This window comes from Stegostoma tigrinum, chromosome 16 (genome assembly GCF_030684315.1).
Source record: "Stegostoma tigrinum isolate sSteTig4 chromosome 16, sSteTig4.hap1, whole genome shotgun sequence".
NCBI lineage: Eukaryota > Metazoa > Chordata > Chondrichthyes > Orectolobiformes > Stegostomatidae > Stegostoma > Stegostoma tigrinum.
Window position 1 is genome coordinate 5,503,792 of NC_081369.1, and position 23,109 is coordinate 5,526,900.

The 23,109-nt window shown below is 42.2% G+C and overlaps 1 protein-coding gene across 5 annotated transcripts in view; it reads left to right on the forward strand.

Annotated features, from left to right (window-relative positions):
* Positions 1-23,109, forward strand: part of LOC125459658 (L-fucose kinase) — a 335,292-nt gene that overhangs the window by 263,646 nt on the left and 48,537 nt on the right. For all 5 annotated transcript variants that reach the window (XM_048546285.2, XM_048546284.2, XM_048546286.2 and 2 more), the window contains 6 exons: positions 8,482-8,579; positions 12,136-12,216; positions 17,377-17,496; positions 18,178-18,373; positions 19,029-19,156; positions 22,951-23,052. In XM_048546285.2, coding sequence (XP_048402242.1) covers positions 8,482-8,579; positions 12,136-12,216; positions 17,377-17,496; positions 18,178-18,373; positions 19,029-19,156; positions 22,951-23,052 — 725 coding nt within the window. The remainder of the gene's footprint in view (positions 1-8,481; positions 8,580-12,135; positions 12,217-17,376; positions 17,497-18,177; positions 18,374-19,028; positions 19,157-22,950; positions 23,053-23,109) is intronic.

Below are 23,109 nucleotides of genomic sequence, written 5' to 3' on the forward strand. Positions count from 1 at the left end.
TCCCTCAAAGTTGCTACCCAAGTTGATAGGGTTGTAAAGAAGGTGTATGGTGTGTTGGCTTTCATTGGCAGGGTAATTGTGTTTTAAGAGCCGTGAGGTTATGCTGCAGCTGTATAAAACTCTGGTTAGAGCACACTTGGAATTTGTGTTCAGTTCTGGTCGCCTCATTATAGGATAGATGTAGAAGCTTTTAGAGTGGGTGCAGAGATTTACCAAGATGCTGCCTGGACTGGAGGGCAGGTCTTACGTGGAAAGGTTGCGGGAAATGGGGCCTTTTTTTATTGGAGTGAACAAGGATGAGAGGTGACTTGATAGAAGTGTACAAGATGATGAGAGGCATAGATAGAGTGGATAGCTAGAGACTTTTTCCCAGGGTGGAATTGACTATTATGAGGGACCATAATTTTAAGGTGATTGGAGGAAGGTATAGGGGTAATGTCAGAGGTAGGTTCTTTACACAGGGAGTGGTGGCTGTGTGGTATGTGCTGCCGCCAGTGGTAGCGGAGTCAGATACTTTACAGACTTTTAAGTAACTCTTAGATAGACACATGGATAACAGTAAAATGTAGGATGTGCAGGGTAGTTTGATCTTAATAGGATAATAAGTTGGCACAACATTGTGGACCAAAGGGCCTGTACTGTGCAGTACTGTTCTATGTTCTATGTTGTAAAGTGAATAACCTCACAGTATTTGACATTATATTGCATTTGCCAAGTATTTGCCCACTCAGCCAGTCTGTCTAAGTCAACTTGTAGCCTCTTAACACCGTCCTCGCAGCACACACTGCCACCCAGCTTAGTTTCATCTGCAAATTTGGAGATATGACTTTCAATTCCTTTGTCCAAATTGTTGTTGGATATTATGAACATTTGAGGCCCCAGTGCAGAGCCTTGCAGCACCCCACTTTTCACTGCCTCCCACTCTGAAAAGGACCTGTTTATCCCAATTCTCTGCTTTCTGTATGCCCACTAGTTCTCTATGCTGTAGTCTACAGACTTCTTCTTTATCACAGGTTTAACGAATTTTTATACTCTTTGCAAGCATCTTATTTATAATCCCTGCACTCAAGACCTAAGACTTCGAAAGGTATTGAAATCTATGTTAAAGGGAGTGATTGAATATTTAGAGACCCAAAATCTATTAACAAATGGCATAGATTCCAAAAGGGGAAAAACAAGCCTGATTTAACCTGAAAAGATTCTTTGAGCTATCAAAATGAGTAGACCAAGGGAATGTGGCAGACATTTTATACTTGAGTTTTCAAAAGATCCTTAAGATGCCATTTGATAAAGGTTCATGACAAACGTCGGGGCATATGGAGTTGAGGAATAAACATCTGAATATGTAGCGAATTGGCCAAAAATAGAAAATATAGAAAGGGTAAAATGTTACTATACTGTGGATTAAGGAAGAAAGCAATGTTCCAGAAGGATCAGTGATGGGATCCTGTTGTTGACTATTTGTATTATTAATTTGGACCTTGGACCAAATCATTAGCATCAAGATTTGCAAATGATGCCAAACTGTTTGTGTAGCTGCAAAGATAGAAGAGTACACCAGGGAACAGTTAGACAGAGCACAGTTGAGGTACACAGTAGAATCACTGGGCATTTCTTGTGAGTTCCTGTAAATATCTGTTTGTTTAGTTGTTCTACCTTCACCTTGCAAAAGCCAAATAGTTACCATCCACAAAAATAGATTCTCACTTGGAGAACTGGACAGTTTAATACTCAGAACCATGGCTGTATCTCTTACTGGTGCCCTCCTGGTCACCATAAAGCTGAGGTGCTAGGTATTTCTGCTTTGTGATGCTCATCACCCCTGCTGGTATGTTGGTCACTGTTATTCCTGGAGTCACTTCATCTCCTTGTGAACATCACTCCTGCTGCTTGTGATGCTGGTAACTAAGTTAGAAAAATGGTCATGGCCACTTCGTACAACCAATTAGGCACCACACAGGGATTACAAACTTTACCGCTACATTGATGACTGTATTGGTACTGCCTCGTGGTCCTACAAGGAGCTTGAACAGTTCATCAACTTTATTAACTCCTTTCACCCTAACCTCAAGTTCACCTGGACCATCTCTGATACCACTCTCTCCTTCCTGGACCTCTCTGTCTCCACCTCTGGTAACCGTCTCGAAACTGATATCCATTTCAAGCCCACCGATTCCCACAGCTACCTAGACTACACCTCCTCTCACCCACCTTCCTGCAAGAACTTGATCCCCAATCCCAAATTCTCCACCTCCACTGCATCTGCTCCCAAGATGGAGCACTCCATTCCCGAACATCCCAGTTGTCCTCTTACTTCAACGACCTCAACTTCCCACCTTCATTGGTCGAAAATGCTCTCGACCGCATCTCTTGCATTTCCCAGACACTGCTCTCACATTCCTTCCCCAAAATAAAACCAAAGACAGAATCCCCCTTGTCCTCACATATCACCCCACTAACCTCCAGATTCAATGTATCATTCTCCACCACTTCCACCACCTGCAATCTGACCCCACTACCAAGGATATATTTCCCTCCCCACCCCTATCTGCCTTCCTCAGGAACTGCTCTCTCTGCGACTCCCTCGTCCGCTCCACACTCCTCACCAGTCCCACCACCCATGGCACCTTTCCCTGCAACCGCAGGATGTGCTACACCTGCCCCTACACCACCCCCCTCACCTTAATCCCAGGCCCCAAAAAAACCTTCCACATTAAACAGACGTTCATCTGCACATCTGCCATTGCGGTCTACTGCATCCGCTGCTCCTGATGTAGCCCCCTCTACATTGGTGAGACCATTGGAGGTTCAGAGACCGCTTTGTAGAGCACCTGCACTAGGCAAGTGACGACACCTTCCAGTCGCGAAACATTTCAACTCCCCTTCCCACTCCCTGGGCGACATGTCCATCCTTGGTCTCCTCCAGTGTCACAATGACACCACCCAGAAACTGGAGGAGCAGCACCTCATATTCCATCTTGGGAGCCTACAACCCAGTGGTCTCAATGTGGACTTTACTAGTTGCAAAATTTCCCCATCCCTGGCCTTATTCCATGACCAACCCTCCCTCTCATCCCTGCCTACTTGACCTGACACAATCTGTCCATCTTCTCTCCCACCTGCCCACTCCTCCCACCTCACTGACCAATCCCCATGACTGCCTACCTGCACTCATCTATCGCCATCCCACCTACCTTTCCAGCCCCACCACTCTATTTATTTCAGAGCTCCCTTCTCTCTCCATCATTTCTGAAGAAGGGTCCCAGCCCAAAACGTCAACTTTCCTGCTCCTCTGATGCTGCCTGGCCTGCTGTGCTCCTCCAGCTCCACACTGTACTATCTCTTACAATCCAGGGTGATTTGAAATTAAAGCAGTACAAGACTTTTACTCCATAGAGCTTTGCTTCACTTCTGTCTGAAGCTAGATTTATCCTTCAATCAGGATTTAGCTTAACGTCGATTAGGGACTCAATTAAGGTGAAAATGGAGCTTTAGAGGTTTTCCGGTAGTCTAATTCTGTAATAGACTTCTATCAATTAATTAAAGTTTTGCTAACTTCATTTATAAAAAGTACTGCTGATTAAGTACATAAATACATTTTATCTAGATTTGAAATATGATCTGGATATATATAAACAATGTTATATTCCTGTGCTGCTGAGATCACAGAGAGACTTTTGTAAATAAAATTGGCCAGCTTGAATAATGCCTGTGTAACTTTAGATTAATATGGAGATGGGAAGTTTGATGGAGCCACGTCTTGGAATTTGTTTGTGTGTGATTATTAAATCCCTTCATGAGATTAATTAATGATAGAGCTCAATTATGTTCAGTGTCAGTCTCATTTTCCATAACTGGGCCCTCCTCAATAAAAATGTTGCTGCCTGTTTAAAAACTGCAAATTTGCACAGGCCCCTCCTCTCTGGATTCTCACCACATCGCAGGGACCAATTGCATAGTCTCATGTTCTGAGTCGTTAATTTGCAAGACCTCAAAACTGTGCAAGTCTTTAGCTCCATCACCCTCAGCTTCCTCACTTTTTACATCATCTGCTCTTTCTTCCTGACTGTCCTCCTTCCATTAATGAAAAGGCTTATCAAATACAAATTAAGCATTCTTTAATCCCCACTTTTTAACTTGGCTTACGTCCTGTTCTCTGCATTTTATTTCATTGTATTATGTTATGACCCTTGAGCCTTATTCTAGTTTTCCCATTTAAAAAAAAGGTACAAGTGCCTGCCATCATAGTTGCGTAATAGATTCAAACTTTTTTAGAAATATTCCAATATGTAACAGTTAGCATTTAATAAGGGACTCTTACAGTCAGGAACTTCCTTTAAAAGAAAAAAAGGACAAAACAATCTTGCTGCAGGACTCTCCAAGGAGTCACATAATTTTTAAGCATAATATCTGTCGTAACATGGGAAACTACGACCACAGAATACTTCCAGGAAATGGGGTCAAATAATAACCAGATAACTCTGTTTTAGGAACCAAAACAAATTCTGGAAAATTTGTTTCTGGAAAAGCTTGGCAGGTCTTTTGCCTGTGAAGGCAAAAAACAGAGTCAACATTTCGGGTCCAGCGACTTCGTTGTTGAGCTTTACCAGCAACTTTGTTCTTGTTCCTGACTGACAGTATCCGCAGTTCTTTCATTTTTTAAACTCTGTTTTAGTACTATTGATTAAGAGATAAATGTTGCCCTGGTCTACAGGGAGATCTCCCTTGCTCTACTTTCAAAGTCCCATGCCGTGGGATCTTTCACTTGCAGCTGGAGGGGCAGACTGGGCCTTGGTTTAACATCTCATTTGAAAGACAGTATCACTGATAACGCCAGACTCTCTCAGTACCAAAGTTGAGTGCATTGTGAATGAAGCTGTGTTTCCCTAGCTTCCATACTCTGTTTGATTCACAGTAACCACAGCCTTTCAGCTCCCTAGTCTGCAGGGGGATGGAATCAAAGGCTCAGATTGTCATTGTCTTTCTCTTCTTTTAGTAAATCTTCTCACCCAGGCATCTGACACAAGACATTTTTAAGCTGTGTGCATTATCAGCTTTTCCACGACGGGCAGAAATTTGATAAAGGTGCTGTCCTAATCAAATGTTGCTCTTTAATCTCCCTCAGCTTGAAAGGCTTCTTGTGACTGAATTCAAAGCCCCCAGTTACGTGCAGCACAGTAAGCTATATCAGGATGCTGATGATGTCCATTCACTATCTGGTCTTCAAGAGAAACAGCCCACTGTTTAATCAGCTCTGTTTTTCCTTTACCAAGACTGATGAGTTCCATCCAATGAAAGGTGCTGAGTGATGGTCTGGCTGTCTCCAAAGAACCAATGTAGTTTGTCATGGCTCCCCCGAGAGATGGTTGACTGGCTTCCTGATAGAAGCAGAATTCATGTCAGCCTGTTTATCATCCACATCAGTTTCTGATAAGTCAGCAGGCTTTTTTAACTGGGTGATTTGTCTCTGAGTTGGACAAGGGGCTTCAGTATTCATCTTACAAATAGCAACATCATCAGGCCGATGTATTGCTTGCAAACATGTCAAAAGATACACTGATCAAGCTTAAGGTTAAACTTTACGTTAATTTGTATACACTATCCAGGAGAGTAAACACGTGTAAATTGTTATATAAAACATAGAACAGTACAGCACAGTACAGGCCCTTTGGCCCACGATGTTGTGCCGAACTTTTACTCTAATACTAAGGTCTGTTTAACTTCCATCCCTACCTTATACTATCATCCATATGCCTATCCAATAGCTGCATAAATGCCCCTAATGAGGCCGACTCCACTGCCCTGTCTGGCAATGCGTTCCACGCCCCTACCATTCTCTAAGTAATATAGTTAATTAAATCACCAAGACAAAAATAATTTCGGCTAATCAAAGGTCAGAAATTAACATGGTAATGACAGAAGAGGGAGTGCTACTTGATTGACACCCATGTGACCAATATGTTCCTGCTGTTGACACTATCACTTCGTATACTCACCACTACAATGTGTAATAAATCTGACCGTGATCTAATGAATTGTGATATCAATTCTTAATAACCATATAGAAATTAGGGTAATTATAGTCCTTGACCAAACATTGAAATAGTTATTTTCTTATTAAATAATTGATTACTTGAGTTGGTCGTAACCTGACAGATTCTTCTCTGTAGCTTCACCTCTACAACAGATTTAAAATGGCCTGACATCTGTGTTAACTTTGCACCTGGAATCTCAAGGTTATTCTCAATGTAACAAGAGCAGGAAGATGAGTTTGAACAGTTATTCTCAGCTTGATAAATTTAGATTGGAGAAGTAATAAGCCTGCTCAGTAATGAAACAGACTAAATTTTCTAAGAACCAGGACTTTGCTCAAAGTGCAATGAACATGGTAATGCTAGTCACTGTTGACACTCTGTTTCAACAAACAAGATTAATGTTACAGTTGCTCAGCAGTTCAGGACTTGAATAACATTGAAAAGTGAGCTCTGGTGTGAGAGGATTTTGTCTTGCACTCTCCAGGATAAAACACAAGAATGTCAAATTTTGAATGGTCATAATAGTTTATACTACGGGGAAAAGGTGCCAATTCGTTGATAAGTTGATTCCGATTGGCCAAGGCATTGCCATGGAAAAACCAATGGGGAAAAATAGGCTTTCCAAACTCCCACATTATTGGAAAATCGGTGAGGCTTAGACATATTTCTTCTGAGACTGAAAGAAAGGTCCATGTTTACGAATGTATGTCAGAGTCAAGGTCATGCAACATGGAAGCAGGCCCTTCAGTCTAACACACCCATGTTGACCAAGTTTTCCAAACAAAAGTAGTCCCATTTACTGCACTTGACCTATACTCCTCTAAACCTTTGCTATTCATGTACCTGTCCAAATGTTTTTAAATGTTGCTTCTAGCAAGTATAAGTGAGGCTTATTATCAGCTTAACTGGTATTGTGGGATTGTGCCCACATTCTCCACTTTGGATAGGGGTGGCACGGTGGCTCAGTGCTTAGCACCCTCCACCCTCACCTTATACTGTCATCCATATGCCTATCCAACAGCTGCTTAAATGCCCCTAATGAGGCCGGCTCCACTACCCTCTCCGGCAATGCATTTCCATGCTCCTACCACTCTCTGAGGAAAGAACCTATACCTGACGTCTCCCCTACATCTACCTCCACTCACTCTAAAACTATGTCCCCTCGTAATAGCTGCCTCCACTCTAGGAAAACATCTCTGGCTGTCCACTCTGTCTATACCTCTGATCATTTTGTACACCTTTATTTAATGAATTTAATCAGTCGTTTTTATCGACTGTGCGTAAAGAGAGTTTGCTATAGTATTCTAAGTTTCCTTTAAAGTTTTGCTTTTTCTACACTGCTTCATTAAGTGGCAATCAATTACTTTAACTGTTCCTTCAAAACAGTTTAAAGGTAAACTCCTGCAAAGAAATATAAAGAACCACTTTGGGATCTTATGGCACAGTGGTAGTGTCACAACCTATGAGCCAGGAGGTCTAGGTTTAAATCCCAAGTCAAGATGCGATGAGAATGTGAAGCTTATGGATGTGTGTCATCACATGTCCAAGCAGGTAGATTAACAGCGTATATGAAGAGATACTTAGAAGATGGTAGCATAATGTGAAGGTCACTGGACAAGCATCCATACGTCCAGGCTAATGCTAGAAGGATGCAGTTTCAAATCCTAAATCCCAGTACTTTGTATTCTGGTAAGGTGAGACGGTTCTGCTTGACCCTTAAAGGACTCTGCAATTGTATGACTTTTGGCAATTTTAACCTAACTCTGAGAAATCTGCCTGTCTTTTGTGATTATATCTCTACCCAGGTTCCCCTAACGAGGGTGTGCATGGTGCCTACCTGTACAGTTGAGGTCTTCTACAACCAATGGGCACTTTGTGGTGAAATGCATTTTCTCTAGCGGACCAAATTTTAATTTTACCTTGCACATTTCATCTGAATTTTTTTTGTTACAATGCCCCTGTCATGACTGATCCTTAAATTTGTGCATTAATTTGGTTATTAGTTATATGTTTTAAATATAGTATAAAGGGAGTTCTGTGATTTTTTTAAGGGAGGAACTAGTATATATACATAAGTTTGCATTCTGTAAGCAAATATAGTACCAAGTATAAGCTTAACATCTGGTTTCTGTTTCACTATCTGGTTTCAGAACAAAAATCGATTTCTTCCCTATCCCAGCACCCCTTATTGTTCCTCAGGGACACCACGGCCAGAAAACTCTCTGTTCAACATCACCTAACTTAGTTCGTGACAGATTTAAAGGCCTAAACCCTGCCACGTCATTTGGCTTGGTGCCATATTGTTGATGACTACTGTGCCATAAATGATCAAGATAGAGACTTCATTGCATTGCTACATACCTTTGTTGAAATGCATTTGATCTAGATTGTTGGACCAGTAATGTGTTATTTTGATGTTCTGTAAATGTTCTGGTTCCTTTTGTAGATATTTGCTGGGAAGGATTTGCTGGTGTCAAAGTAGTGTCTGTCCCTGGCACAGTCAGTTATGCCAGGAATCATGGCGTCTACCTCATTGACCAAGAGGTAAGAATCCTTCATGCACAGCACTCCAAGCATCAGTTTAGAACCCACTTACTCTCTGTCTCTTCTTTCCAAGAAAGTATAGAGTCGCCAGCACAAGAACAGGACATTCAGCCCAACTGTTTTTTGCTGGCTGTAATGATTGTAACGAGGTCAGCCAGCTGGATATCATAGAATATGAGTTCCCTAATTGGGCTGTTAATCTGTTCTAATCAGGGAGACCTGGCTAATATATAAAAAGTGAAGTGTCAGAGATGCTGATACTCTGGTAACTGACTCTGAATGAGGCATTGCTATAGTCAGGGACTGCTCATGTATAAATAAAGGGTGAATTGATGATGGATACCAGCCTCTGTGGAGTTACTTCATCAGCATTTATAGTCCAGATGAGTCATCTTCCATCCCTCTCCAGTTTACCACTGCCAGCAAACTTTTCTGTTCTTTCACCTTCTGAGTTTTTCTAAGATCCCCATGAATGAATCTTTGCTATTGCCAGAACTGTTCATTCTGCTCTAGTCTAACCAAGCTTCTGTACAAGTTTAGCATAATTTGTCTGCTTTTTGGTTCCATCCCCCATATTTTGTTTGCTTTTTTTTAATGACCTTATGAAGCTGCATTGTTGCTCTAATGATTTTTGCATTTACACTCTCAGATCTAGGATAGGGCATTTCAAGACTAGGAGCACATTTTTAAGGTGAGAGGAGAGCGGTTTTAAAACATCAAGGGTCTAATTTTTTTTACAGTGGTTTGCATGTGGAATGAACTTCCTAAGGAAGTGGTGGATGTGGGTCAAATTACAACATTCAAAAGACATTTGGATAAGTACATGAATAGGAAAGGTTTGGAGGAAAATGGGCAGGCAGGTGAGACTAGTTTATTTTGGATTATGTTTGGCATGGACTGGTCGGATCAAAGGGTCTGTTTCCATGCTGTATGACCCTACAATTCTTTGATTCTATCCCTTTGCTCCTGTGCCCCATTTCAACTTTCATTCTCTAAGTAATATTTGACTTGCTTATTCTTTCTACCAAAAAGCACCACCTCCAGCTAAATGAATTGACATTAATTAACCCACTAACTGCCCATTCTACAAGTCGAGTAATGTCTAATTTTGTTGCAGTTTTCTCTCACGTTAGCTGCAGCTCCCAAATTGCCATTTTCTTTACAAATTTAGGAATTTTATTGAATGGAAGGCCTCATCACTGACCTGCTTCTGGACCTGGTCAGATTCACCAGGAAGTAGGCAGCGGAGGGTATCCTAGTGTCTAACTGTCTGCCCCACGTCTGTGGTTGAGTCCGCGCTCAAATGCCCATCAAAAGCGAGCATGTGGTATCTACTGACAAAGGAGAGGCCTTTGGAGACTAGCAGGCACCACAGGGGCTGGGGTGATTCATCTCCCTGGACAATGACATTTGATTTGATTTCAGAAAGTTTCCACCAACTGTGATTTTTTTTTGTTACAGTGCCCCACCCTTGTCTCTCTAACTTGATTTTTGTTTAAAAGTGCAGAAGTTGTTTTGAATCCCAAGTCAAGATTCGCCATCTTTAAGTACATTTAAGTCGTCATTGGACAGGCATATGGACGTACATGGAATAGTGTAGGTTAGATGGGCTTCAGATTGGTATGGCAGGTCGGCACAACATCGAGGGCCGAAGGGCCTGTACTGTGCTCTAATGTTCTATGTTGAAGATCATTTACAAAAATAGAAACCGAGTAGGAGAAATTTTGCACCCTCCATGAAATGAGAAACACCAACATGACCCAGATGGGTTTTCATTGCAACATCTTTTATTCATAGCATCATAGAAGAACCATAGAATCTCTATAATGCAGAAAGAGATCATTCAGCGCATTAAGTCCTTACTGACCCTCCAAAGAGCACCCCACCCAGACCTACCCTATCTCTGTAAGCCCCCAATTCCTGTGGCTTATCCACTTCGCCTGCACATCTCAGGGTACTGTGGGCATTTTAGCATGGCCAATCCACCCAACCTGCACATCTTTGGACTGTCAAATGAATTCAGGGCACCCAGAGGAAACCCATGCAGACATGGGGAGAATGTGCAAATGCCATATGGACAGTCTTCTAACCTGGGTTCCTGGTGCTGTGAAGTAACAGTGCTAATCACTGAGCCACCATGCCGCCCATTTTATTGGAGGAAGTACATGAATGAAAGGAGCTGTTGTTCACTGTTACAATAGGTTTAGCCAGGCAGACAAGGGTCATGGCAGAAAGCTGTTTGGACATCCATTTGGTGAAAAAGTGGACAATCCTCATCGTGCCCTGGTGAGGAAAGGAAGTGTCAGGAAATTGGATGTCTGTGGTGAAATAGTGATAGGTGAAGAAGCTGGAGATAGTTAAAATGATAGAAAATATCGGAAATGTCACAGATGTATTATAGATCGGAAGAGTCCTGCTTGTGGATCTTGGGAAGGAGCTAGAAGTGAATTATGTAATTTTCATTGGCTATGGATGCAGTTAGAAAATTATATCCAGACAGAATAAGTGATGAGTGGCTCAGCAGTCGGTGGTGAGGTCATGGTTCAGAGAGTTAAGGGGGAATGTAAGAGAATTAGCGTTTACCCTGTGCTCGCCAGTGTTTGTTTCACCTGTCTGCATCCCTACATTCCATGTCAGGTGGCATAAGGCTAGGGTCAATCTTAAGAAAACATTGGGCTGTAAATTCAGAGAGAGAGACGGGCTTGCATGAGAGTGGAGAGCAGGAAAATTGAGGTGCCTAATGTCACAGCAGCTGTTCCCAAAGAAAGGTTATAAAGATGGCCAGCCTCAGGGGTAGAAGTTCCACCTGGAATGGAAATTTCACAAGTGTGTGAGGAAATCTACTGTGTACACCAGATGCCTAACCAAAAATTTAGGACCGTGGGGATGGTCAAGAAGAGGGGTTCAGCATCATGTGAGCTCACTTCATTTAAGTAGGAATCACAGAATCCACACAGTGTGGAAACAGGCCATTCAGCCCACCACTGACTCTCTGAAGAGCATCCCACTCAGACCCATCCCCTTACCAATTCCTGTAACCCTGCATTTCCCGTGGCTAATCCACGTAGCCTACACATCCCTGAACACCATGGGTAAATTTAGCATGGCCAATCCACCTAATTTGCACATCTTTGGACTGTGCGAGGAAACTGGAGCCCCTGAAAACTCACACAGTCACAAAGAGAATGTGTAGACTCCACACAGACATTCACCCGAGGCTGGAATCGAACCCGGGTCCCTGGCGCTGTGAGGCAGTAATGCTGACCACTGAGCCACCGTGTTGCCCACTGAGCCATCATGAAGCTGAAGCCTTTGCTGGGGTCTGAGGTTCGAGGTCTGGAAATTCAGTACTGGGAGCTGACTGTAGTATTGCTGCCTTATCCCCTCCTCATTGTTAGGTCAGTTTTCCATGCCCAGATCTGCACAGAGTAAGCATGTCTCCTCATCTCTGAAGTAAGTTGGAGCCAGCACAAGTGTGGCTCCCATGTGTGGGTGACTGAGATTGGGATTGGGATGGGATTGTGGACTAATTGATTCCGCTTCTTTTATTTTCCAGGGTTATGTCTGTGACATAATTTATAAAGGGACAGAAGAAAGGATAAAGGAATGTGTATTATCGGATGGTCAAGTTCCTCTGGTATGTGGGAAGGACATCTTATTCTCTTTGTCACCCTTCTCCCCAACCCTATCTCCTTGTATCAATTGAGCTTAGAGAATGAAAAAATAGTATAGTACAGAAGGAGTCCATTCAGCCCATCAGGTCTGGACTGACTCTTATGAAAAGCAATCTGTAGTTCCAGTCCCCAGCTCTTTCCCCATATTCTTGCACTATTTTCCTTTCATATTTATCACATTTTCTTTTGTAAGTTACTGTTGAATATATATATATCCATCACCCTGTCAGACAGTGTTTCCAAGTTCTGTACACACATTGCTGATAAGATTCTCCCTCATGTCTTCCTCTGTTAAAACTTTGTTCCCAAATCCCACTATCTTGTCACATTGCTCCTTCATATCAGAAGTTTCCAAATAAGCCTTTGATAATCGCTTAAGGTGCGCCTCAGTATTACTTAGCACCTGTACTACAAAGTGAAAACATGCACTGTTCCACGACTCACTAATAATTCCGCACTTTGCTCAGCGCAAAGAATTGACTGGAGATATGTTTTTAAAAGACGATCTGCTAGCTTTGCAAATCCAAAGATTAAGGTGTAGCACAAGCAGATAATAGAAGCAACAAACAAACAAATCAAGCAAGAGAAAAGAAAGACAAAGAGGGAAGGTTGTAGCAATGTGGGTTTGGACTGGGTTACTCCGTGTTTGTAATCCTTTTAAAAGATTTATTTGCCAATTTCAAAATAACAGAAACATAATGTTAATCATTGAAATTGGAGTGACAGCAGGTTCTGATGTTGATTGTAATATATGTATAAACTAAAAGCATTTGCACCAGCTACAGAACCGAAAGATTCTACCATGGATACCTGTGAGACTTCCCACATTTTGAGCTGAAGCACAAACATAAAATTAAAGGCAAACACCCCAGAAAATAAACATTAAAGTGCATCAAGAACATTGCCAAAGATGTCACAGAACACAAAAGAAAAATGCTCAAAATTTTAAACAAAAACAGAAGTTGCTAGAAAAGCCCAGCAGAACTGGCAGCATCTGTGAAGAAAAGAAAAATCAGAGTTAACGTTTTTGGTCCGGTATCCCTTCCTCAGAACTGAAAATGTTAGATCATTAGCATTTTTCAATAATAGATATTTAACAAAAATGTAAGACTGGCATGTAAATTCTTTTCAATTGTTCCCAAAGGAGGACTAGTACTCAACAACTTGGAACAGAATTTAAACGCTTGGGATATCTGTTCAGCATGGACATGTTGAACTGAAGGGTCTTTTTTCATGCTGTACAGCTCTATGACCCTGTGTCTCAAACCCTCCAGTTTCAGTGATAGTCTTGTGAATATTTTTTGCACCCTTTCCAGTTTAATAACATCCTCCCTATAGCAGGGTGACCAGAAAGCAATGCGCTAATCATCTTAAAATGAGAATGTAGTCATCTCTCTTTGCCCTTCAGTGGTATCGTCATCAGTTCAGCTTTTGCCCTTTGGTGATTAATAACTTCACAATCCGGCAACTTCTGTTTTTGTTTAACATTTTGAGCATTCTTCGATTGTACGCTGTGGCACCTTTGGCAATGTTCTTGATGCACTTGAATGTTTATTTTCTGGTGTGCTTGCCTTTAATTTTATGTTTGTGCTTCAGCTTCAGGTTCTGTGGCTGTTGCAATTAAGTTAGAGGTGTTAGGGACGTTAAATATGGGCATTTAAGATGTTCTTTTGATAAGACAATCAATAATGACAATTGGGGAAAATGATTGGTGTTGAAATGGTGAAAATCAGCAATAGTTTCTGCTTCTGATGGCAAAGCAGAGATCTTTGCTGTGTGGACATCAGACAATTAATAGTGTGTTTTGAGTTGCCCACAGTATTTCTGAAGATCTGCTGATATGCCCTGAAGCATCTACGTTCTGTGCATTCATTGGGTTCAAGCCTCATTATAACTCTGCTCATATTCAGTGGAGCTTTCATTGAACTATTCTGTGCTGTGTGCTGAATGTGTTACATTTTCATCTTTAGTGCTAGTGTACGGTACATAGCCTCTTCTTTCCAAACAATACGCTCCTCTGTTTTTTCTGGTAAGAGAATCCAGAATTTGGCATGATCTTAAGATTCGAGCCAGGTTATAGAGTCGTGGAGTTATGGATCTGTAATCCAAGATGAAGGACGGGAAAAAGTTGTGGCTGTAAGAGCTGCTTTTTTTTGAGGTATTTTCAGTGTTGTCACTGATTTCCTTGAATTTTTAGAGCAGTAATTACTGCCTTATAAGCTCTGGAATTGTTTTGGAACTTTTAAAAAAAAATCAAAACAACACACGCTAAAAAGGAAGGAGGAAGAGAGACCAAGGCAGATACCATGGGGCAGGTGAAAAAACAGAGAAATAAACTGCTCAACTGTCTGAGCCAGCAGTGAACTTGCACAGCTGACTGCCTCTGCTGTTTAGTTTCAAGTACTGGACATTGGATTTTGTTCTAAGAAGAATAAACAATCAGTGAAATTCACAGCTGACCTTGAAGAAGCTTATGTGGGAGACCTCACATCAGGGGAGCTGCTTAGTGGCATTTTTTAAAAATGTAACCATACTTTTATTTGCCCATCTGCAGTATGGGTAGAGAAGGTTCTTTTAAATTATATATTTTATTCAAATCTGTCTCTTGACTAAGCTTAAAATATAAAGCATAGATACTAAGTTATCCTGGAACAGTGTTTTTAGAGCAGTAAGACTATGCTTTTTTCTAAGTCAGTAGATTGTTAAGATGCAAAGGTGGCCTTTAGTAAAGTGATGTGCTCTTCCTATCGATTATGCAAGATTAGGGAGAGTTTCCATTCTAATAATTATGTCTGCAGTGAGTGTGTTTGGTTGCAAATCTTATTGGAATGCATGGATCGGCTGGACTGGCAATGAGGAGCTTACAGGAGTAAAGGGATATGATGGATGGCAGTTTCAGGAAGGGAGAAAATTTGCAGATACAGTCAAGTAGGTGGGTTACCTTCAGGAAGGGTAAGGCGGGTAGGCAGGTAGTGCCAGAGTCTCCTGTGGCTATTCCCATCTCAAACAGTATGCTGTTTTGGAAAATGCAGGGGGTGATGGACTCTCAAGGGAATGTAGCACCAACAGCCAAATTTCCTGTACCAAGACTAGCTGTACTGTAACGCGGGGTACATCAGGTTCTAAGTAAGCAATTGTGATAGGGAACTGTCTAGTCAGAGGCACAGACAGACGTTTCTGTAGCCAACAGCGAGACATTACAATGGTATGTTGCCTCCCTGATGCCAGGATCAAGGATATCTCGGAGAGGTGCTGAATATTCTCCCTCCAACAGGAGGCCGTTGTACACATTGGAATTAATGACATAGGAAAAGAAAAGGACAAGGTGCTAAAGAGAGAATATAGAAATTTAGGCAAAAAGCTAAAAAGGAAGTCCCCAAAAGTAGTAATATCTGGATTACTCCTGGTGCCACAAGCAAGTGAGAATAGGGATATAAGGATAGTGCAGATGAATGTGTGGTTGAGGAACTAGTCCAGGGGCTCACAGTTTTGGATCATTGGAATCTCTTCTGGGTTAGAAGTGACCTGTATAAGAAGGACAGATCGCACCTGAATTGGAAGGGGACTAATATGCTGGCAGGGAGATTTGCTATAGCGACTCGGGAGAATTTAAACTAGTAAGGGCGAGGGGAGGACTCAGGGAGATAATGAGGAAAGTGATCATTCTGAGACTGGTGCACTTTTGGAAAGGAATCAGTCAAACAGTCAGAGCAAGCAGAGAACAAGGTAGCACTGTTATATTAAACTAAATTTATTTCAGTGTGAGAACCTGATGGGTAAGGCAGATGAACTCGGCATTGTTGGGAACATGGGACTGGGATGTCATAGCAATTACAGAAACGTGGCTCAGGAATGGATAGGACTGGCAGCTTAATGTTCCAGGGTAATAAATGCTATAGGAAGAATAGAAAGAGGGGCAAGAGGTGAAGTGAAGTGGCATTTTTGATTAGGGATAACATTACAGCTGTACTTAGGGAGGATATCCCTGGGTGTACATCTAGTTGTTATTTCGGTGGACTTTTAGAATACTACATGCAGTTCTGGTCTCCCTGTTATAGGAAGGGTGTTGTGTAACTTGAGAGGGTTCAGAAGAGATTTATAAGGATATTGCCAGGGTTGAAGGATTTGAGCTACCGGGAGAGGCTGAATAGGCTGGGGCTATTTTTCCTGAAGCATCGGAGGCTGAGGGGTGACCTTATGGATGCTTATAAAGCCTTGAGGAGTATGGATAGGGTGAATAGCCAAGGTTTTTTCCCTGAGGTAGTGGAATCCAGAACTAGAGGGCTGAGGTTTAAGGTAAGATCAGAAAGATTTAGAAGGGACCTAAGGGACATACTTTTCACACAGAGGGTGGTGCGTGTATGGAATGAGCTGCCAGAGGAAGTGGTGGAGGCTGGTACATTTCTAACATTTAAAAGGATGGGTCTATGAATAAGAAGGGTTTAGAGAGATACGGACCAAATGCTAGCTAATGAGACTAGATTTACTGAGGATATCTCTTCGGCATGGATGAGTTGGACTGAAGGGTCTGTTTCCATGCTGCATTAATCACATTTTAACATAAAGGGGAGTGGACATCTGGAACTCATTCCCCTAAAAAACAGTGGATACTGACTGTCAATGAAACTTCCAAAACTGAGATTGAAGCAATCTCTTTGTTCTGATGGGCACAGAACAGTAAGGATGTCATGCAGGAATATTTGCACACTTACATAACCTTTTGCAGCCCAGTAACTGTTTTCCTTACACCTACTCCCAGGTTTCAAGCACAGATGAAACACTACTTATTTGGTATTCTACCTCCATTTCACTCTGGTCATGAGTGATTTCGAAGAGGATGACCCATCTCCGAATAGGACCATCAAACGGAGCAATGTCAGTCATTGGTCTCCACTCTACATCCCAAGCTAGAACAGTATGTTGTTGTTGCAGATGAATAATGGCTCACTGAGGCCAACAGGAAGAGTAATTACTGAATAAGGAACCAGATTTTTGAATAAGAATATGCTTTACCACAGGAGCATATAGGGAATATGAATCAAATGTACAGTACATTCATAAATTGCAGCTTGGGAAAGAATAGAAGCCGCATCTCAGTCCACGGTTGCTTCATGTTCCTCCAGGTATCAGGTATTGTGTTCTTCTCGTGGGAGACTGCTGAGAAACTCCTGGCCACACACGTCACTCCTCCTCTGGACTCCTGTACCTATATGGGTCTGGACTCGGGGACTCGTCCCATTCAGGTACTTTTAAAATCTTAGCAACCCAGGAAGTCTGCTTTCAGAACAGGGGACTGCAGCAAGCTAGGCCCATTGCAATCTTCTGAGGATAACTAGGAGTGGGTAATAAATGCTGGCATTGCCAATGTCACCCAAGTCCTACAAGCATCTAAATGACAGGAGTATCTTTCAGTCTCATCTAGTATTAACAGAAGTGTTGGCTCCTCTACCAGCCTTGAGTGCACTCAGTAACTGAACCTATAGCCAACTGGCCAATCAGTTTAACATCCCATCTGAAAGGTGACATCTTTGACAGCGCAGTACTCATCTCAGAACTGCATTGGGTGTCAGCCTGGATTATGCGCTCAGGTCTATGGAATGGGACTCGATCTCATGAATCTGACATAGAAGTGAGCACTGTTATGCACAAAGCCATAGCTGAGCGCTTGCAGAAAGGTACCAGTGCTTGGCACATTGATGCAGGGTCACTTCTTTGGTTGAAGAGTGTACATTGATTTAGAGAGTGACCAAAAGGTTTGTGCCCCAACATTAGTCATTGCCTTGAGGAGAGGAATTTTCCTAACCTTAACCGTAATCCTAACCCTAACCCTATGTCTTGGTGTATAATTTAAAAAGCTTTTTGCTGAAAAATACGGCTGTGAATTATGCCTCTATTGTTTTATATATGTTCTTCCCTGCCAACAGCTGTCTATTTTCTTTGACATCTTGCTCTGCATGGCACGCCATACCTCTGAAGACATCTTTGTGAACAGAGCAAGTCGGGTTCTGCAGAGCAGTGACATTGCAAAGCCCAGCATAACTGATAACACTGATGTGGCCATCATGAGGAGTGCCAGAGCTGTGCTGTGGCAAGAGCTCCGTGGGATCCCTGTCACTGTAGGTGAGTGGTGGCTGCAATCATTTCTTTGAATTCCTACTTATAATTACTGAACTACAGTTTAACTTTTCAGATGTTACCTCTCCCCAGTTACATACTGACAGACAAAAATATGCCTGTATGGTTCAGCTCCACTATGGGCCTCTAGAGATGTGAGTTTTGCCTTCAAGATTTTTTAACCTAAAGCAACTCCTAAAAAGTAAAAAACTGAACATGGACAACATGGTGTTAATGAATCCAGTAGACATTTACTGCAGCTCACAAACACAAATATAACATTTACAGTCACATCAGTGTGTAGGTTCACATTAAGCTATTCAGTCACAAAGAACCGCATTGCTTCAATTTGCATGCTTTCAGTGATCCCAGGTAGGATGCATGTGCAGTAATATGAATATGAAATTATGAGCATGTCTCATTTGTGTATACCAACCATGAGACATGACGCTCTCCTAGTCTCTACGGTCCAACTCTACTGTAGGCATTTCCTCATCTGTATAGTCCAACTCCACTCTGGGCCTCTGCTTGTCTGTATGGTTCACCTGCACATTTGCTCGTCTCTACTGTGGGATTTGAACTCTATGCCATCTGATTCAAGAGGTCAGGTTGCCACTAACTGAGCCAGGGCTGACATGGTAATGTTTGTTGTGCTTTGCAGCCTACATAGCTGATGGTCGCTATGACTACATGAGCTTGTCGGCAGATGATCACATACGGAATTTGACCCGGAGGGGGAGCATGTCGAGCGGTTTCGTGGCCCGCCACATTGTCCATTCTGAGCTGACAGTACGTAATACCCACTTACATACTACAGGACCTGCCAACAATACAGCTACGTATTGCCCCAACCCTCCATCTCTCCCTCCTATCACCCTCTTGAAGCAGCCTAGGTATCTTGGGGTTTTTAGGGTAAATAATTCAAACTTACCCCGCACCTAGTGAGTAGAGGCACCATAGTATGGTACTGTTAATTCAAGGCAAATCCACACATTAACTCCATTTAAACTCAGAAGCCTCTCTCACTTTAATCCATAGAGTCATACAGCATAGAAACAGGTCCTTTGGCCCATTATGTCTATGGCAAACAACAAACACTAAACTCCACTCATCTCATTTACTTGCACTTGATCCTCTTATGTCCTGGCATTTTAAGTGCTCATCCAGTTGTTTCGTAAATGTTATTAGAGTAGCAGCCTCCACCACCCTCCTAAGCAACATGTTCCATATTCCTCCCACTCCCTGGGTGAAAATGTTTTTTTCTCAAATCTCCTCTGAACCACTTGCTCCTCACCTTAAATGTAGCCCCGCAGGTTTTAGACACGTCTGCCGTACGGAAAAGATTCTTATAATCTAGCCTATCTGTGCTCCTCATAATCTTGTACACTTCAACCAGATCCCCCCTCAGCCTCTTCTGCTTTAGAAAAGACAAACTCAACCTATCCAGTCTCTCCTCATAACTGAGACTTTTCATCCCAGGCAGTATCCTGGTGAATCCCTTCTGTACCTTCTTCAGTGCAGCCATATCCTTCTGAAAGTGTGGCAACCAGAAATGCACAAGAGTATTCCATCCGAGGCCTAACCAATGTTATATAAAGTTGTAACAAGACTTCCCTGCTCCCACATTCTGTGCCCTGACTAATGAAGGCAGGCATCCCTTTTGCCTTTTTAACCACGCTATCTAGCTGTGCTGGCACCTTCAGGAATCGGTGGATTTGTTCACCAAATTCACTTTGTTCCTCAGTACACCCTGGGGACCTACCCTTATTATATCCTTCCCTTATTAGACTACCAAGATGCATCACCTAGCACTTATCAGGATTAAATTTCATCTGTTGATCAATATGACTCTAGCTCGAGATCATCCTCATTATCAACAATACCACCAAATTTTGTGCAAACATAGTAATTATACCTTCTACATTCAAATCCAAGAGATTAATATACATAACAGACAGCAGGGATCCCAGCACCAATCCCTGTGGTACACCAACGATCACAAGCTTCCAATTAGAAAACAACCTTCTACTATTACCCTTTGCCTCCTGTTTGCAAGCCAGTTTTGAATTCAGTTTACCAACTTATCTTTGGACCCCATGGGCTGCTACCTTTGGACTAGCCTTCCAAATGAGACTGTGTCAAAAGCATTACTGAAGCCCTTGTAAACAACATCACCAACTCCATAAATAAATTTAGTCAACTTTTCAAAAAACGCAATTAAATTTGTCAGAAGGGATCTCCCTCTAACCAATCCATACTGACTATCCCTGATCAACTGCTGCCATTCCAAGTGTTGATTAACCTGTCCCTCAGAATTTTTTCCAATAATTTCCTACCATTGATGTTAAATTAACTGGTCTGTAATTACCAGTCCTATCCCTGCTGCCTGTCTCGAACAAAGAAAGTGCATTAACTATCTCCCAGTTATCTGGCACTTCACCTGTGGCCAGCAAAGTATCTCCACCAAAGCCCCAGCTACCTCCTCCCTTGCCTCCCATGACAGCCTGGGATACCGCTCATCAGGTCCTCAGGATTTATGCGTCTTTATGCCCACTAAAACTTCTAATATATCCTCCTTATTAATCTTAACCAACTCAAGAACCTCACAATCCCAATTGAAATCTCCACATAATGCCTTTCTCCTTTGTGAACACAGTTGAGAAATATTTATTTAAGGCTGCTTCTGTATCCTTGCACAGATTGCCCGTTTGGTCTCGAATAGACCCCACTCTTTCCTTGGTAATTCACTTGCTCTTAATACACGTTGAATATCTTGGGGTTTTCCTTAATTCTATCTGCCAAAGGTATTTCATGGCCCTTCTTTGCCATCTAAATTTTTTTTAAGCAACTTCCTACACTCTTTGTACTCCTTAAAGGCCTCCCCTGTTTTTAATGCACTGTATCTAACATGGGTTCCTTCTTTCTCTTTATCAAATTCTGAATATCCCTTAACATCCAAAATTCATTGGACTTCCTGCCTTCGCCCTTCACTCTTGGTGAAACACGCTGGCCCTAAATTCCCACTATATTACTTTTAAAAGACTGCCACTGTCTAAATGTGGACCGACCTTCAAGTAGATGCTCCCATGTCCCTTGATAGCCGGAACCAGTATCAATCATAAAAATATCAATTGACTCAGCATCTGTGGCCTATTCTGAAGGAGAGCTTCATCATTCCTTTCCTCTTTGTGTGATTTTTTTTTGTTTCATTCGTAAGGAGCTTGTCTATTAAAAAAAGATTGTGTCTTTTTGATCTGGATTTCCTCACCAATGTAAGTAGTGTCTTTGCATGCTGATTTACTTTCCTCTTTCCAAGGCCAATCGACATTCCTTCTTTCCACCACTGACATTCAGTTAATCTTAAATCTGAGACTGATATTTTCTTATTAAGTAATGATATTAAAGGATATGGACCAGAGGTGGTAGGGTTAGAGTTAGGTTATATGGAGTTAGATCAGCCACAATCTTATTGAATGGCAGTACAGAATCAGGGGACTGAATGGCCTACTCCTTCTTAGTATTCCTTGTTAGCAGTAGTCTGCACCATCTACACAACTCACTGCAAAAATTTACCAAGGCTCTGTAGACAGCACCTTTCACATCTGCGACTGCTTCCATCTAGAAGGACAAGGGCAGCAGATGCATGGGAGCACCACCACCTACAAGTTCCCGTCCAGGCCGCTCACCATCTGACTTGGAAATATATTGGTGTTCCTTCACCATCACTGGTTTAAAGACCTGGAACTCGTTCTCTAACAGTATTGTGGGTCAACTCACAGCGTGCGGACTGCAGCTGTTCAAGAAGGCAGCTCACCACCACTTTCTGAAGGGCACCCAGGGATAAGCTGTAAGTGCTGGCCTAGTCAGAGGCAGCTACACCCTGTGAATGCAAGACGCTGTATGGACACATAGCAAAATCCTCATCTTGTTCATTCTGCAATTGAAAGTAACCAATTTTTCCTTTGGCTTTTGCACCAGCTTCAAAATACAACAGTTGCAACTCCCCCAACTCCATACTTGGACAAAGGATGACCTTGCAGTCTCCCAGTCCTATCTCTGGCATGATTGATTCTGGTCCCTTCCCTTTTCCTCCTTGTCACAAGGGGGAGGAGCCAGCTCAGAAGGCAGATTAGTCCACACTCGTATAGCAACAAAATAGACTCTATACCCCCTTCCAAATCAAAACCACCACATCCTCCAGAATTCTCCTGGATGTCTCTTCACCATTTGTAGCCTTTGCCTGCTTTTTTCAAAACATGAAAGTCTGGAATTTAATCCTGAACCCTCATTACATCTCTCTTAAAAGACTTTGCTTAAAGCCTACCTGTTTTATCAAGTTGTGAGCAATCTGACCTAATATCACCTTTCATTGATTAAGCTCCTGTGAAGCGCCTTGCCATAGTTCACTACATTATTGCAGTCAGCATGTAAATACAAATCATCATTGAAGATATTGATAGCTCTGCTGAAATTCAACTGTTTGGGATTCGTTGTGTAGTTTACAGCCATTGTGTTCTATTTGATGCAGAACAAAATAGGATGAAGCTTCTGATCTTGTGTGATTTGTTTGGTTCTTGTTGAAGCATCCTGTTCTAGTGCATGAGGACTGTTCTGTCATCAACAGCCTCCTGGATGGGGAGATCTCGATTGAGCCAAATAGTGTTGTCCAACACTGCCACCTGCAGGTAAACCTAAGACTGTGACTGAATCTCTCCACTTGCTCACAAGGAAAGATGCTCCTG